The following is a 17,405-nucleotide window of genomic DNA, read 5'->3' as shown; positions in this document are numbered from 1 at the left end:
CAACCATGTCCTGAGGTGCACCAGGCCCAGCAGTGCCAGCGGGCAGGGAGAGGGGCCCCTCTGATCTGTGCTGTGCGGCCTCACCTCCAGCACTGTGTGAGTTGGGCAGAGGACATAAAGCTACTTCATGAGAGTGCCCACGTAATGCTATGAAGGTGATGAATATTCTAGAGGGAAAGATGTCCAAGGAGTGGCTGAGGCCTCTGAGTGTGCTCAGCGCAGAGCAGAGGAGCTGAGGGGAGGCCTGATGGCGACTGCAGCTCCTCACAGGGAGCAGAGGGCAGCGCTGAGCTCTGCGCTGTGTGACAGCAACAGGGCCCGAGCGAATGGCATGGAGCTGTGCTAGGGGAGGTGGGGGTTAGGGACAAGGTTTGCACCAGAGAGTAGTCAAGCCCTGAAACAGGCTGCACAGGGCAGTGGGCACAACCCCACTGGAGTTCAAGAAATGTTTGGACAGTGCTGTCAGGCACAGGGTTTGAATTTTGGGTGGTCCTTTGTGGACACAGGAGTTGAGGATAATGATCCTTATGAGTTCCTTCTAACTGAGGATATTTTGTGATTCTTGAGTAATGTCAGTTTTGCTATTAAAGTCACACTTTGCGGTAGTTGAGCTTTGACTGAGTTCATCTGCACTCTGTAAATTACTTCTGGGTTTTGTTTTGTTTTGTTTTCCAGTTAATAAAGCTGCAGAACAGAACTATTTACTGTGAAGAGCTGTATCAAAGACAAGAACATTTTCTTTGCGTTCGTGTTACAGTTATCGTGGCTTCCATAAGTCAGAAATTCTGCAACCCTGCTGGGGTGGGGTACAATATTTCTGGTTTTTGTATGGCTATTTTGTCTTTCACTGGCTTTGGAGACATGTAGCTGTGCTTAATTTTACTGATATTTTTTATTTTTTGTGATTCAGTATTATTGTAGGCAACCTGTTTTCTTACTTCACTTTCATTTCTGGGTATAGGGTGTAGTCTGTCTCACTTACTAGAATTTTTTTCGGCACTTCAAATAAGACTAGAAAATTGATGCACCTAAATTCAAGCACTGATCTTCAAAATTTTGTTTGCTTGCTATTGTTTTCTTGATATTATGAATCTCTATAGACACTTTGGATTTTGACATTTATTTTACTGATTATCAGAAGTTCTGCTTTTTGCCTGTCTTGACACACAGGAGGAACTGCATGCCAACCTCTTCCCAAAGCCACACAGTGATTCACATGGTAGACACTTTTCTACGTATCTTCTCCAGAGGCCTCAATTTAGAAGGCATTCTTTGAACATGTCTAATGAACTGAGATCTGCATGTGATACAGGAGTAGCTACCAGGCTGTTTTAAGAGCCAGCTGTGCTAGGTGGTTGTTTGCATTTTTATAGTATTTGAAGTTTTAGAATGTGATACTCAGAGCACAGCTCTGTCCAACTCCTAACAAGTTTTTTCGTTTGTCTGTCTCCTGTTGTTTTCACAAAGTGTACTAATCACTAATCTGTAGACTGCCCCTGAAATGGCAGGCAGTTTATGTCAGCCTTCTCTGTCCTGTTGATGTTTCGTGGAATTCATAGTAACCAAGAAGAGGAAATTGAATACAAGTGATTTTCAAGCATGCTCCTCTAGTTAAGGTTGAAGTCCTCCTCAGCTAGGAAAGGATGCTTTCTTCTAGTCCCTGCTTTAATGTTTTTATATTTCATGAATATTTCTGGGAAAAAATAAATGCAGTATTCCACGGAATTTGGACCAGAACCATTGAATCCTGGTTATGATGCAAAAGATCTGACATATTCATTATCATTCTCATTTTGCTTTCTACATTTCAGCCAGAGGTGCAGATCTTCCTTCTCTGTCTTCCGTTAGGTTTCTAGTTGAGATTTAGGGTACACAAAACTTGTGTTAAAAAAAAAAAAAAAGTGGAACAGGGAGTTTTACACAAGTTTGTTTGATAACACTACATGTGGCAAACCTTCTTACTCTGCAGCAGAGCTTCTCTTAAAACTAACCTAAACATTATCATATATGAATCAAGTAGTAATATAGTTGCATAAATAAAAAAGGAAATCTACTTTTATGAAGTTACAACACACAAAAGTTTTAACTTTATACAGCAGTCATCAGCCAGCTTGTTTGTTTCTAAGCATTTTAAAACGACCATCTTGAGAAAATAACAGTTCAATTGTACGAACATAAATATATTCTACTATTTTTCCTTAATAACATTTCTGACACATATACTGACATTTTACTGGAATATTCATTTTATATTTATACCAATATTTTTTCAGTGCACACCAAAATGTGGCCCCGGATTTAAACATCGAATTGTTCTGTGCAAAAGCAGCGATCTTTTAAAAACTTTTCCAGCTGCTCAGTGTCAAGAAGAGAGCAAACCTCCAGTCCGCATTCGCTGTAGTTTAGGTCGATGTCCTCCTCCTCGCTGGGTTACTGGAGACTGGGGACAGGTAAGATACTCCATACAGATATTTATTGCCATTAATCCATCAGTCTATCACCTTCTAAGGGTGAAAATGTTTCTGAAAATGAATAAGTCGTTTCCATGACTGAAGTAAAAACTTCTTCTGTTTGTCTAAGATTGAAATATGATGCTAGGTAATAGTTTGCTGAACAATAAAGGATTACTGAGAATAATTTAATTTCTACTGGATGAGTTTCTGTATGTGTTTTTTTATAAATAAACCAGTTCTTACTACTATTTTATGAAAATGGAGTTTATGATACAGCAATATTTCAAGCTTCTGTATTTTTAAAACACGTAGAATTTAGTTTGTGAGCTGATGGAATACAAAGCCATTTACAATATTTGTATGTTGTGTACAGAAAGATATATAGCAGGCAAAAAAAAAAAAAGCTTTATGATCTTACATAAAATATGCTTAATTATTGAAGATGTAAGTTGTTACAGCTCAGACTGAATTGTGCTGCCAATTATGTGGTGTTTCTAAACAAGGTACACTGAGTTTCTTTCTTTTTGCTTCTTACTTATGATCAATGACCTATTAAATAATAAGTTGGTATTTTTTAAGTTTCTTCTCTGTAGAGAAAATAAATGAGTAAAAGCCAGTAATGAGAATAATTTAGCTTAACTAACCAGGGGACAGTCATTTGTCTTACTACAGTCAAATTAATTTGCAGTCCATATTTTCTTTCATGCTGCTTGTCCAGACACTTATTTTTCATAAATTTATGTAAGTCTTGGAACAAGACTGTTTAATTGTTGAAATTTAAAAAGTATTGAAACCACAAAATATTTCTATTTGAAAGATACTTGTCTTTGTACTTAAAAAAGTCCTTTAGCAGATTTGAATTCTTGTCCTTTATTTTATTTCTCTTTGTTCTAAAGTAAACGCTTTCTCTCTTGAAAATATACAAGTAAGCTCTAGTGTTATATGTGAAATAACGTAAGCTATGTATTCCTACCTCAACTCTGACCTGTTTTGTAAGCTGATTGGATTGTTTCATTTTCATTTAGAGACATACATGCTTATTTTGTTAAATAGAAAAATCCTAAATATTTTATGGAAATTGTTTCCTGTATTCACCAAATCTCTCCAGATGCCTTTTTAAAACTTAGTGTATGTGTACTATTCCTGATTCTTTCATTTATCTTGTTTTATATTTAAAAAATGGATCCACATCATTTCACTTTTGTGTATATTTTATCTTCAGTGTTCTGCACAGTGTGGTCTTGGGCAACAGATGCGAACAGTACAGTGCCTCTCGTATACCGGACAAGCATCCAGTGAGTGTTCAGAAACACACAGACCTCCATCAATGCAACAGTGTGAAAGTAAATGTGACAGTACTCCCATTTCCAACACAGAAGGTAAGTTTACTATCTCAGTATAGTTTAATCTGGGAAGAATGAAGTAACTTGATCAGTACTACTGTATTCTTTTATTAATAAAACTGTACTTGTATTATTGCCCAGTCTATGACTTAATTTTTTGCAATTATTTTCTGATTAGTCATTGTTGTTCCAAGATGAAGTCAGTGAGAAGCTAAACATAGGTTTTTTGTTTAAAAATAAGCAAGTTACATATATAGCCACAGACAAAATACTGTAATTTTGTACCGTTTATTTTCCAGTCTCTTATTGTTTAAATGGAAATGTACATAAAAACAGGGGAGGGTGATATACTTCTTAGTCCACTGAATTTGTACCTCCTCCATCAGTGATTAGCATAATAAAAAGTAATAATTGCACAGTCATTGAAAAACTGGGACTGTAGATTTAATGCTACATGGTGCTACAATTCTGTTTGAATACTTTGACTTTTCAGCTTATTCTAATTTTAACGTTTAATTTCCTGGATCCAGAAAACAGTCGGTCAAATGGAGATATTATGATGAAACAAAGCATACAAAAATCTTACCAGAAATACACTGATGATTGTCTATGAGAATGTTAATTTATAGTTCTGAGGCTTATCATCCCTTGTTATTATTTGAAATACGTCTTCATAATAGACTTGTCCTTGATTACTTTAATTTCCATTTTTATGATGTGCTCAGAAGTAATCTTTAGACAATTAGTATCAATCTAGGAAACTTTCTATCCTATGAAACTCAAAAACTGTTATTTTATTTCTAGACATAGATAGCATCTCTTTTCCAAAGAAAGAAAAGTACTTTTATGACAGCATGATTAAGTCTTGGTCTCCCCTTAATTTCAAGATGAAGACTGGATATAATTATTTATTGTCACTACATTAGTAATTTTTTTTATTTATCAGGAAAATACACTGATCTCCTATAGATGGATGCCATCAGGCAGTTTCTTTGTCTATGTATGGACTCTGGGTGTTCATAGACTTTAAAGCTGAGCTTTACAGGGTAACTGTACAAAACAAGGTTGTTGGCAATAGTGTTTTTCAGGGACTGCTCCTTCACTGGAAAAGATCTGGGATTTGCGGTGTTCCAGATGGACGTCTGCTCTTTGGCCTGCAGTTTAAGTTGGCCAGTTACATATTAACAACTATATAACCTTGTTAGCACAGTTCTTTACTTGAGCTAATAAAATCTAGGAGGAATTAAGAAGATACAACACAATGTTGTCAAATAGATATGTTCTCAACAGTCACACTGCCACTTCGCATCTTTTGTTTCACGTTCATGGTATTTACTGGAAGCCACTGATTATTTGTAAGCAATTAAGTGACTCAAGTGACTCAAGTAAATGCAATCTCAAAATTCACTTAAGAACTTAAAAATTCAAAGGAACCCAGCTGCAATCCACAAACTACTAAGAGTGCCTTATTCCAAAATACGACAAAAAAAGTGTTTTCAAGTTATTTTTAAAATATTTTTTGCAAGCATTTTAAGTATATATCCTAATTTATTAACATTTTTGAGCTACTGTATTTGCAAAGCAGTATGCCGGTATCGCACATTTTCTGCTTATACATTTGGTCTTAAAAATCCTTAGACAGAAGAGAAGCTGACATCTTTTCTTTTAATAAGGTCTCACTCGTTAGGCACCAAAGCACTTTTTTTTTTGCATACTAGAAATTATAGAAAGTTTTTAACATTTCAAGAACTGACTAATCCAAAAGAGCACAGTGGATCTCAGATCTTTTGAAAATAAAGTCTCCCTGGAGACATTCAAGACCAGCCTAGCTGTGGCTCTGGGCAGCCTGGTCTGGTTGTTGGTGACCCTGCCCACAGCAAGGGTTGAAACTTGATGATCTTTGAGGTCCTTTTGAACCCAGGCCATTCTCTGATTCAGTGAAAAGGACATGCTATGCCTTTATGTACACCTCTGTTTCTCTTTGGTACAGTGGGTTGTCTACTTTGTACCTGTATTTTGAGCTCCAGGGAAGGAAAGTTCTGCCCCTTGGGAGTGCATGTATGTAGCAGAGCATATCTGTTTGCACATACAGCCTGTGTTCAAATGCTACCCACTAGCACTGCCTTGTGCTTTGGGTCCCACAGTTAGAAAGAAATACCTTCAACCACTTGATCAGTGGTTTGCAGCTGAGGGGATTACTTTCCTGTCTAAAAGCTTGTTGTGGTTTCATGGTTGTGCTAACTCAAGATAAGAATGTACATATTTTTCAGGAAGCTTGAGTTCCTCCACTGAATATTGTTAATTTTGGTCCAGCTTGGAAGCACTTTCTTAGGGAAAGTATAGGTTGTTCACATAAAATAATAGTAAAAAATTTAGGGATATGGTATTAGTAAAATAAAATGAGGATCTATCTTGTGACACTAAACATCTCCTTTAACTTTTTTTTCACTAAACTCTTCACTGGAGATTTAAAACACTGTAGACAACATTTTGAAGCAAACATTGTAGCATTAGATATGCCCTACAGACAGCATGGAACACGATTTTAAATTTATTCAGAACGATTTTATTTTTTAAGTCTGCTGAATCTAGACTGCTGAAGGTCACCTGAAACTTCACCTAATAAACAGTATAATCTAATTTTGTGTTATTTCAGTTCTCTTGCATTTTGTGTAGTATGCCTTCATGATCTCTCTAGTTTAGAAGGCACAGTGACATTCTGTACTTTTATAATTTTTTAATGGGATACGTGGTGTTATAATATTGTCTGATCTGACCACAACGTTCGGGAAAGAAGACATTAATATATGTAGTTTACTGCAATTTACTAACAGTAGTTACTAGTAACAAAAAACATTTTGCTGACCCTTTTTCATTGAATTACAGTGAAAAATAGGTTACTTTGTCACCCACTGTATCTATTTCAAAACTGATTTTTAAAACACAAGCTGTGGGCACCTCCCAGGATATTGTCTTACTTTTGTCCAAATGACAGTGGCTGAACAGTGTTCAGATTAGTCAAGAAGAAGAAAAATTTAAAGGAATATGAAGCAGGATAATTCCAAATCCTACTTTTAGCAAAAATGCAGTTACAGCTTTACCTGTGTTTAACTAAAAGCAATGTGTGAGATTGTTTTTAAGATTATGTGAACTTTTACATGTCATCAAGATCAAGCAAACCTTTTTATTCCTCGCTTTTTATAATTTACTGTCTGTCTCTCTCATGTTCTCAGTCTTCATAAACATGAGGACTGAAATATTTCTGGAATATGTTTGTCCTCTTTTGGAAAGAAGTTTCAAAATAAAATAGTGAGTGGATGCAGTTGCTGATAGAGAAATATCTCTATACTTCAACTAGCTACCTGCAATTTTTTTTCTCCTGACATCCAACTCTCAAATTGAGAATTAAAAATACTTTTGCATACAAAACAGTTAAGTAAAATTACTGTATCTGTGTTAATAAAATGAAAATTTAAATCATTTCATGCCTCTACTTGTCTAGCTAAAAGCATGCACATTGCCATGATAAGAAATACCATTCAGTATTAGTACCATTAAGGGCACTTAGGTACCCTTAAGTTCAGACTCACATAGGTTTTCCTAGGTTCAAATGTTAAAAGCTGTTATCTTAACACTGTCTTTTTAGGATGTGAAATATGTACATAGAGGGAAAAAAAAATAGGAATAACTGAAGGATTGTACATCCTGTTTGGGTTTGTTTCACTACTACTTTTTGATTTTCCTATCTGTTTGGTGTGGGTGGATGTTGTCTTTTTCATACTTTGCTTGCAGACACCTGGTAATCAAGGACTTTTTTTCTGTTAGGCCTTGTAACAACAGAATCCTGGCCCCCAAATCTTCACTTCTAGATAAGAAATCAGTACAAAATATGAAAATGGTTAAAATACTGCTAGGCCCTCTCCTTTTTATTCATATGTTCATAGCTGTTGTAATTCGAGAAATGTTGCAAAGGGAAACCGGTATCAAATGCAACATTACAGTGTTTTTTGAGATAAATTATTTTCTGATAAATTCATCTAATTTCATTCTTCCCACATCATTTTTGCAACTTTAACTTGTGGGTTTTGCTTTTTCTCGTTATACATCTCTTCCATCTTCCTACCTATGAAGCAAAGCTCTTTGCCGAAGTCAGTCTGGAAGACAATATGCAAATACTTTTAACTGGAGATACAAATCCTATCTCAGACTTCTACCAGAACATTTACTTCATTGTAGTGCAAATTTGCAGTAGATTGCAGTAGCAACATTTCAGCTGTATAACCTGAATGTACCACGGAGCTCTCAGATTAAGCCCTATCTCCAGCTATATCAGAGTAAGAACTGGACATAGACCAAACCATTCTGTTCCCTATTACCGCCTTCTTTCTACAGAAAGGAAATTGGGCCAAAGGAGAAGCATGGTATATTCCAGCACTGCTCATGTAATGTAATGTGACAAGTCACTTTACGTACCACTTGTACAGGATGGAAATGCAGGAATCCTTCCTCTATGTGGCAGACAGAATTCTTCTTCTCTTCCTGGGAAAGTTACCTGCCACTGTAGCTGCAGAGGTAGTAATCCCAGCTTACAGGGAAAATGCAAGTATTAAAAAAACCTCTTACTTGTCTATTGTAGGCCTTAAAATGACTTTTGTGTAAAAGAAAGTGTGGATATGTGGAACCAAGCCTAGAGTATAATCCAAAATTCAGTCAAGTCACTGAAGTCACGCTGTTTGTGCCATTATTCATAACACTCTTTGCTTTCCCCATCCCTGTTCACTGCTATGCATACAATATTTCAAGGCTTCTTACAAATTCACAGGCATGGTACCAAATATTGCAAGTCGTATTAGAGTTTGGATAACCTCTGATGAATAAAGTAACTCCTGAGAAAGAAGCTATAAAAGTATTGTGTCATATTTCCTACCTGCCTAGGATAGTCATTTATCCCAATAAATGCTAATTCTTTCAAGACAAAGTGGGCACACTTGTAAATGCCTGGGAGATAAGCCCTGCAAACATTTTTATGGCTTTGTAAAATACATGGTTTGTGTACTACAATGGATAAGGAAAAGTATAGCATGGTGGATGGATAGAGCAGGAATGTGTTAAATCTCAAATTTTCTTTATTTCTAATTTTTTTTCTTTTTTTTCTTTTTAATCTTTAATGCCTTTAATTATTAGAGTGCAAAGATGTGAACAAAGTGGCATATTGCCCACTGGTGCTGAAGTTCAAGTTCTGCAGTCGTGCATACTTCAGACAGATGTGCTGCAAGACCTGCCAAGGACACTGACCCACAGAAAGCATGAGAATGTGCCTTGTTATTATCATTGTGGAAGAGTGTCTATTGAAGAGAGCCACACAGCGGAATAAGATTGACGTCCTTGGAAATGCATTACCCTGTGGAAAACGTAACCACTGGTCAGCCCCAGCTGACAGGATTTCAATATTATTTTAACTTCTGTGAAGTGGGATTTATTCATCCAAAGTGCTGGACACAGTATAAGGAGGGCATGCCAAATTGGAAAGATCCACATAACACATATAGAATAGCTTACTGTGGAACATTTTGTGTTCTTTTGACTCAATCCAATAGTCTGTTTACCTCCTTGGACCATTAAAATAATTTTTATTATGGACTTAGCAATGACACTGAATCCATTTGTATTTAAAACTGTTTAAAATGTAGCTGTTATGACTTGGTCTACTATGGAAGTAAAGAAGAATCAAAAAAATGTTAAGTCATAGCTTAAAAATGAAAACTATTTTATCTCATGACACAGCACCACAATTTAAATTATAGAATGAGTTTGGAAATGTTATTTAAGGAGCAGAAATTTAAAAAAAAATGTATTTTTTCTTCCATCTAATATTTTCATTCCATCCAATTCCCTTTGGAGTAATCCATATTTCCTGAACACTGCTGTGAGCCACATATAAAGCTATACTCAGTAGAACAACCATGAGGGACTTTATTTTAAAAGGTGCAACAGTTATTGCAGTGGTGCATGAAGTACAAGTATGCTATGAAATGAAATGAAATCTGCATTGCAGTTTTATAACCTTTGTACAAGTGAAACCAAGGTGTCCACTAAAAGGGAACATATTTCAATTCCATAGGGGAGGCAGACTCCAATAGTAGTGAAGACTGTATTGCCAGCTCTTTCACTACTACTGTACAGCTTGCTTAGAATGTAAGACTTTGACTCCAGTGCACTTTTGTTTACATCACTATCTACAAAGAAGAAGGAATTTAGTGGGCATCCAGATCTGTTTTATATGTTACTTTTGATTCTCCAAGACCAAGAAGTATCAGTGTGAAAGATAAGCCTACTGTGTAATAACAACTATACTTTGCAAAGCTGAAAGTTAAATGGATTCCAGATGTTCCCTTCTTTGATACTGTAATGGAAGGGTATTTGTTTATGAGGAAGAATATGTGAGTCTGCTGTTCAGGAGACCATATCATAGTAGACAAGGTTACAACCAAAGACTTGTGGGGATATATAGATTCTGTTAAAATGAGAAGTCAGGAATGTGCTTGAGCTGGGGTACATGCCAGGCTATTAGGGGTAAGGCACACTGGAAAAGGGGTGGCTAGAAAATAAGTCTGGCCACCTTGACCTGAATGGCCAAGTACACATTTCAAGCTGGATCATATTTAAAGCTTGAGGCAGCTTTCAGTATGAGACTGGAAGAAAATCCTGTCTCTGGATTAGTAGCTAGATTCCATATGATTTTAACTATTTCAACTATTCTGCTGCCATAAATCCACTTCATATTAACATAATTTTAATACTCACCAATTACCTTACATTTTTAAATGTGAAACCAAACTACTTAGTCAATTCATATTCAAGAATTAGAAGAGCAAAATGTCATACTCTTCTTCCCCTTCACTTCTCAGTTACAGACTCAACAAGGAGATTAAAAAAGTGGGTACTAGTTTATATTAATGTTGTACTTGAACACTTGCAGTTTGCAGCAGGTACTTGATGAATGTGCTTTTTGTGTCCAACTATGTCTCCTTTGTTGTAGTGCAATTAAAATTATATGAACAATAACGTGTTACAAATTCTAACTCAAATAGCACTTTTTAAAAACAAGTACACTTTTCAGTGAAAAATAATTTCAGAATATGATGAGATTGAAGTGTATCAGTATATTTTACCAATAACAAGCCAAAAGTGTTGCACAGTATTTACTAATGTGAATTAACATGGAGAAGTAGATACTATTAAGAGGACTCGTACTATGAAATCCCCCTACTATACTGACAATCTCTCAGTGGGGTTTTGTATAATCCACATATTCATTACCATGAAAATTTTGTCATCTGCTACCTCTTGCCAGTATTTTATTATGCCTGTGACAAGTGGAACTCATTTTCAGTTGGCTTGCCTTTATTCATGTATGCTTATCTGCTGCTCTCATCACTATGTAAACAACTCCTGTTAAAACTGACACCAGTAAACAGCCTTTGGGAGTTGCACATATGGATCAGGGGCAGTTTATAGTCCTTCTCAGTTAAGTGAATCAGCTTTCTACGTTCTTTTGACAAAACACCTTGGTGCTAGCATGCCCTGGTTAAGTCAAAATACAATAAAAGGGAAAGGCATTGCTATGGCATTCTCTAAGCAAGAGGCCTCTCTGTATCAGGGTCCGGTTTTCTCCAGGGCATGTTTGTGTTTATCAGATAATGTGTCTTTTCAGTTAATAAGAAAAGGGTTTTTTATATACATATTTTTTACCTCACCTAGGGCATGAAAATGGTAAGGAGTGTTTCCAAAGACACATTTTGCTCTCTTACTGGTGCTACAACACTAGGAAGTCCCGTGTTTACTCAATGTAACAGCTCTGAGGCTGGAATTTAAAGAACTCCCTGGAGCAACATTGCATTGTATTGTTAAAGGGAACAAAACAGAATGTATGTGGATTTACAAACTAAGCAACACTTCAGACAAATTCAAAGAAAAATAATTGGTTTCCACAGCACAGTTCATTGCTGCTGCTACGCTGTAGCCAACTATGTAATCTAAGCTAAATAGTGTTATATTCCTAAATAGTGACAATAGGACTATTTGTACAGGCTATAAATATGACAGGCCTAGAATCAAATACAGATTACAGATACATTAATACAGAAATCAGTCTGGTGCCAGTACTTTCACTGAGCAATTCTATCAGATGAAGAAGATCAAAACAAAGAAAAATCTACAGATTAACCCCTTAAGGTGTGTACACCCCAAAATAGGCCATTTTGTTAGGAACTTTGTAATGGAGTGAATGTTACATAGATATCCTTAATAATACAGACTGAAATTACCTTTGTATTATTGTGATTAGTTGCTTATTATTTTATACTCAGTATTAATGTGGTACACTGTTACTTTATTATTATTATTTTTTGCTTTTGTAAATTATATTCTAATTTATTGTCATGTTTCTTAACACTTGTTGTACATGCAATCTTCTGCTTTTAATGAAAACAAAAATATTGTAACACTTGATGCAGTGAAATTCCACACCAGGCACAGATTTGTTTTTAACATAGACAATTTAGTAAAATAAAACTGCAGCTTTTAAGAATGATACCCATGGTACTGTTGTCTGACTTGCAGTTGCTATAATTCTGTAAGCTTAATGTTTGCCTCATCAAATGCATCAAAATATATATACGAGATATTTTCTTTCATCTATACATTATGTCAGAATTCTGTCATTCAGCACTTTGTCATTCATAAGCAAAAGAGTAAGGAAAAGGAAAAGTCAAGAATATGATTGTGTACATTATTAAATAATATTTTAGCCTAAGCAATAAATGTAGATCAAGAATGAGATTAATGGCAGCAAAATATCCTGTACTTCTTGGAATTATTTCATTACCAGTCAGTCAACAATAACAATAAAATGTCCTTCTTGAATTGAGCTTTTAAGGTTTTATCTGAAGTTTATCAGAAACCATAAATATAGGGAACAGAGTCATTTCAGAGGACTTGGTGCCTAGGTTATTGTTGTTGAGAGATGCTTCTTTTTCTTACACGATACAGTTAAAATATCCTCTATTGAAATCTGTGATAAAATCCTGTAGAATATTTTCTGTTTCTCTAGAATACCTTTTGTTTTCATTAAAATAATTTCTCTTAGTATGAGTTAGAGGCACAAGAAATTACGGAAACGTAAATATTTTGACGAGGCATTTGATAATCTTGGCTTTTTTTATTTATTTTATTCTGTTTACTAAAGAGGATTCAAAAAACAACTGCATATTTCAAAGGTACCAATATTTCAATCTACTATCAAGTATTAGTATTGCCTTTCAGTTCATAAATAAAAGATGGAATAGTCTTAGTAAATTGGCATAATAACAGTTTCCTCTGTGATTCCAAAATGGCTGGCATCTCCCCTGTCCATTCACACTACAAAGTATTACTTCATAGTCTTCCCACTATTCAGTTTTCAGTATTCTTTCCCTCTGGAGCAATTGTGTTTTGGATTACCACAAGAAGCTACATATACACTGAAATATATGCTTTTGTGTTTCCCTCTCTTTTTCTACTTCTGCTACCTTATACCTAACATCACCTAAGCTAACTACATAGTTCCTAGCACACAAAGATCCCTTCAGTTTTCTTAAGTGCACTCTTGCTACATCCAGAACTTCATTCTAGAGCCAATCCTGCTATCACAATTCTCTGTTACACTCTTTTACTGTATTTTATTTCTTGTAGGGGCCATCTTTCATTAGATACCATTTTTACCTGAGGTTCTGCTTAGCCTCTCTCAGATTTCCCTTCTATCTCCCCAAATTGTTCCTTCATTAATAAAACCCCCAATTGTATTTAATCTCTTAGAAAGACTTTTAAGTACCCTCTCTAGAATGCTGAACAGCCCTTGATTGTTTAGCTGATCTTTTTTATTGTTTTTTTTTTTTTTTTAATTTTTTTTTTTATTACCAGGAACTAAAAATCAAGGACTCTTGTAGACTTCTACTGCAAAAGACTTTGGACGAGTCCTGTGAGTCTCATCTGGAGTCAGTCAGTCATCAATCTGAGAGTCTTAAGAGAAAGCCATTACTAAGCTGAGGCTGTCATTCTGTGAGAAGTGACGCCTTATTTGGCTGTCTTCCCTTCACCACAAACAACAATGAGGTGGAAAGGATGGATCATTGCATCTGTGTGGTCTCTCCGATCTTTGTCCTAGACAGACTGGTGTAAGAGCATTTGCATGCAGTAATCAGGATGGAATCCCAAATGGATTTATAAGGGCTGAGTCGGACACATAACAAGGTTCACTACAGCTTAGGGACTTGGTAGCTTCCCAAGTATATCTGGCCCAGCTAAAAGGGGAGTTCATGTCCTGTTTAGGAAAGAGAGCCACTCAGAGTGCAGCATGGTGTGCATTTGAAGATAATGTGTCCCTTAAGGTGGCCTATCACCTGAGCACAACATGTCATTTATTTTTGTCTGTTTCTGCATGACTGACGTTTTGTTGATCCTGATAAGCTGTGGGTCAAATAGTTTATGCTCATCATAGGCTGTGTAGCTGCCAGTCAGGAAATAACTGAAATATGACCTTGAAAGGCTATAAACATGCATTTCTGTAGTAAGAGTGAGAAGATGCCATCTTTATAAGCTAGCTGTAAGACCTTTTCAGAGAAGATCTATTATAATTGTTTAACCTCACTCATTTAGTAATCCTGTTTGGAATTGATCCATCAGATCACAGCTTCAGATAGCAAAAGAAGTATTTTGGAAGCTAGAAGTGAATGCTCAGCCAGAGAGAGCTCCAGGCTTTGGTTGCTATGACCACCCAGAGGGATCAGATTTGGCCTGGCTGGTAAAGGCTAAGACACGGATCTTAGAAACTGAATTTCTTCAAAGCTAAACACTTTACAGTCAGTGCAGTTTTTTAACTCTCTCCTCCCTCCTCATCTACCTTTTGACTCAAACTCTTTTGAGCTGTATATGTGTTTTTACAGTGTCCATAACATAACAAAATCATTTGTCATTATTGTTTAAAATCTCATCCTAATATTATTTATCTTTTGTAATGAGAATCAGTCTTGTGTGTAGGACTAAAAATCTCTCTTTCCTTGAAGACAGACTGGTATTGAGTGATACCTCATGTATAAGTAAGATGAGGTAACAGTTCTGCGTGTGTGGGAGGGTCTTCCAGCTGTATCTTTGTGGAAGTACATAGACTCTAGACTGAGCCAGAATTTCAGGAGACAAAGTTAAATAGAGAGTGAATTTTAAGTTCTTATTACCACAGTTGCTTAGAGGTCAATTATACTTACAAAGCAAATCATTGTACAATGATTCTTAAGTGCAACGCACTTAAGAAAGTCAATGCGCTCTATTATCCTTGAATAGTGATCAGAAACAGAGTCAGGGCCCGATATGAGTAACAGCTATGTGTATTAGACAAGTTTGCAGTCTGTTTCCAGGGCTGGCTCATTCACTGCTCAACCTCTGCACACTGGGCCCGAACTTTCCTCCATCCTCTTCATCCACTGGGACTGCACCACATCTTTCTCACTGTTCTCATTCATGACAGTGGAGTCTCACAGTCAGTGTGTAGTATTGCTACCCTTGATCTGCTATTTTCATTGAACACTGCATTGCATGTTAAAAATCCTATTTTTTTCTGATTTGTGAATTTTGTATTAAAAAGTAAAAACTAAATCAGACACCTAAATGAAAATCTAAAGAAAAAAATACTAGAGACAGTAAAATGTTATTATTTGCTTTCAAACAACTGATAATTTTTTTTTTCTTTTCAATTTTTCAACAGTAATTAAATACCCTCTCAAGATCCTGAGTTAAGAACAAATATAAGCAAAGGAAACTGAGTCTCTCTTTTGTCTCTTAGATTCTCTTTCACATTTAGCCTTTGCTATTGAAATACACTATCAAAACAAGACCTGCAGCAAAAAGGAATCTCAAAAATCTCATTTGCCCTTTGTGGCTTAAGGCTTTCTTAGAAGTTTATTTACCTAAGATAAGGTTACATTATTGAAGCCATCCTGTCAATTAGCAGATAACACTTGACTTCAAATGTATTATCCTTCACAAACATTTTATCAAGGATACTGCTGGTAATTGAGTTTCTGTGGAGGAGGAGAGGTATGACAACCATAAATTGCCCATATCAATTAACCACAGCTTGCTCAGAGTCATGGTGAAATAGAGAACAAGCCAGCTTATTTAAATAAAAAGGAAAAAAACTTCAAGTTGCATTTTATGCCAGCCGCAAAGGCAAAATAAAAGAACAAGACAGTAGCTTGCTTTGGGATTTTTAGTCAGGCTTAAGATATTACTTCTTAAACTCATTAGTAAAACTGTTTATAACGCTAAATGACCAGGGCCTGACTTCTCTTACCATGCACTTTCAAAAATTTTTTTGTCCTAATCAGCCTAACAAAGATCTCATGTCTTAAGACATTAACATCCTTGTACAATATATTCCTCCTCAAGATAAGTTGCTATGCTCTTTATGCCTTTATGTTCTTTATGTTCTTGCAAACATGCTGATCACAAATTTTAACGTACAAAAAACTCTGGAGAGCTATGGGTTTGTGGCTTCAGTTTCATGACTGTGGGCTCTTCCCTTCACTCCCTTACTCCTTTAGGTAGAAAACTGCCCTGTGGCTCTTTTCCCCCCAAGTATCACAAAACACATTTCTGGCACCCAGATTCCATGTTGTACCGGAAGATTGGTAGAATTGGTGAATGTGGCTTCAGGCATGGCGGTTTGCTCTGCCTGTGGCACCAAGGGCAGCAATGCAGGGGCGGCATCTGTCACGCTCAGCTGGTGGCAAGTAGCTTTCCTGCCCACTGATGTATCCCTCAGCCCTTTATTGAAGTGCTGCCAGGGCCACAGCCAGTTCACATGGAAAGCACATGCTGCTGAGATCCCTGATGTAATGGGTCCCCTCAGTTATTGGCCAACCACCTAACCTAAAGGGAGGCCAAGACCTGGATGTGGGCCTGCTTCAAGCCAAGAAGTGCCAGGTCTGGGGTGTGCCACTGGGTAAAGAGAGCCCATTGCTTTCCCTAGCCACCTGGGGCAGGTTGGACAGCTACACTGATAGCAAGTGCTGCCTCACCTGGACAAGTGAAGGCACCACTGTACTGAGCAGCCACATGGCTTCCGGGGAGCATTCCCTATGTGTGAGCACACAGCCTGAGCTGAGGTGAAAGATGAGCTGGTAGGGTTGGGAGTGCCAGCGTGTGGTGCTTTCCTGGGATGTGCTCAATGGTGGGGCTGAGTAGTGAAGTGATCCTCAGGGCCAGTAGGATAGGAAGGTGGGGGAGGCATGAGACAGCATAGGGGAACTCAGTGCAGGTGAGGGGCTGAGAGGGAATCCTAGGATGGGGATGGGAGCAAAGGTTGAATTAATTGATGCAGGCCTCAGGCCATATCCAGAGGTGGCTCTATAACAGTGAAGAAATTGCTCCTGTGGGTAGGTGCAGAGTGTACGAGACCCTAAAAAAGCCTGGTGCTGGGTGAGAACCAGGGGACTCCCTTTCAGGAGTTCAGGTCTTAGGAGAGGTGGTCTAGTGAAATGCAGAGAGCACACACAGGGACTGCAGAGACCCATAG

At 36.9% G+C, this 17,405-nt stretch overlaps 1 protein-coding gene across 4 annotated transcripts in view; it reads left to right on the top strand.

Moving 5' to 3' along the window:
• Positions 1 to 12,725, top strand: part of ADAMTS6 (ADAM metallopeptidase with thrombospondin type 1 motif 6) — a 154,615-nt gene extending 141,890 nt beyond the window's left edge. For all 4 annotated transcript variants that reach the window (XM_085212678.1, XM_085212675.1, XM_085212677.1 and 1 more), the window contains exons 23-25: positions 2,274 to 2,450; positions 3,676 to 3,832; positions 8,981 to 12,725. In XM_085212678.1, coding sequence (XP_085068804.1) covers positions 2,274 to 2,450; positions 3,676 to 3,832; positions 8,981 to 9,090 — 444 coding nt within the window. In that variant the 3' untranslated portion in view covers positions 9,091 to 12,725. The remainder of the gene's footprint in view (positions 1 to 2,273; positions 2,451 to 3,675; positions 3,833 to 8,980) is intronic.
• The last annotated feature ends 4,680 nt before the right edge of the window (positions 12,726 to 17,405 follow it).

Source organism: Meleagris gallopavo, chromosome Z (genome assembly GCF_905368555.1).
Source record: "Meleagris gallopavo chromosome Z, MGAL_WU_HG_1.1, whole genome shotgun sequence".
Classification (NCBI taxonomy): domain Eukaryota; kingdom Metazoa; phylum Chordata; class Aves; order Galliformes; family Phasianidae; genus Meleagris; species Meleagris gallopavo.
The sequence above is the reverse complement of the archived record's forward strand: the minus strand, read 5'-3'. Positions and strand labels throughout refer to the sequence as shown.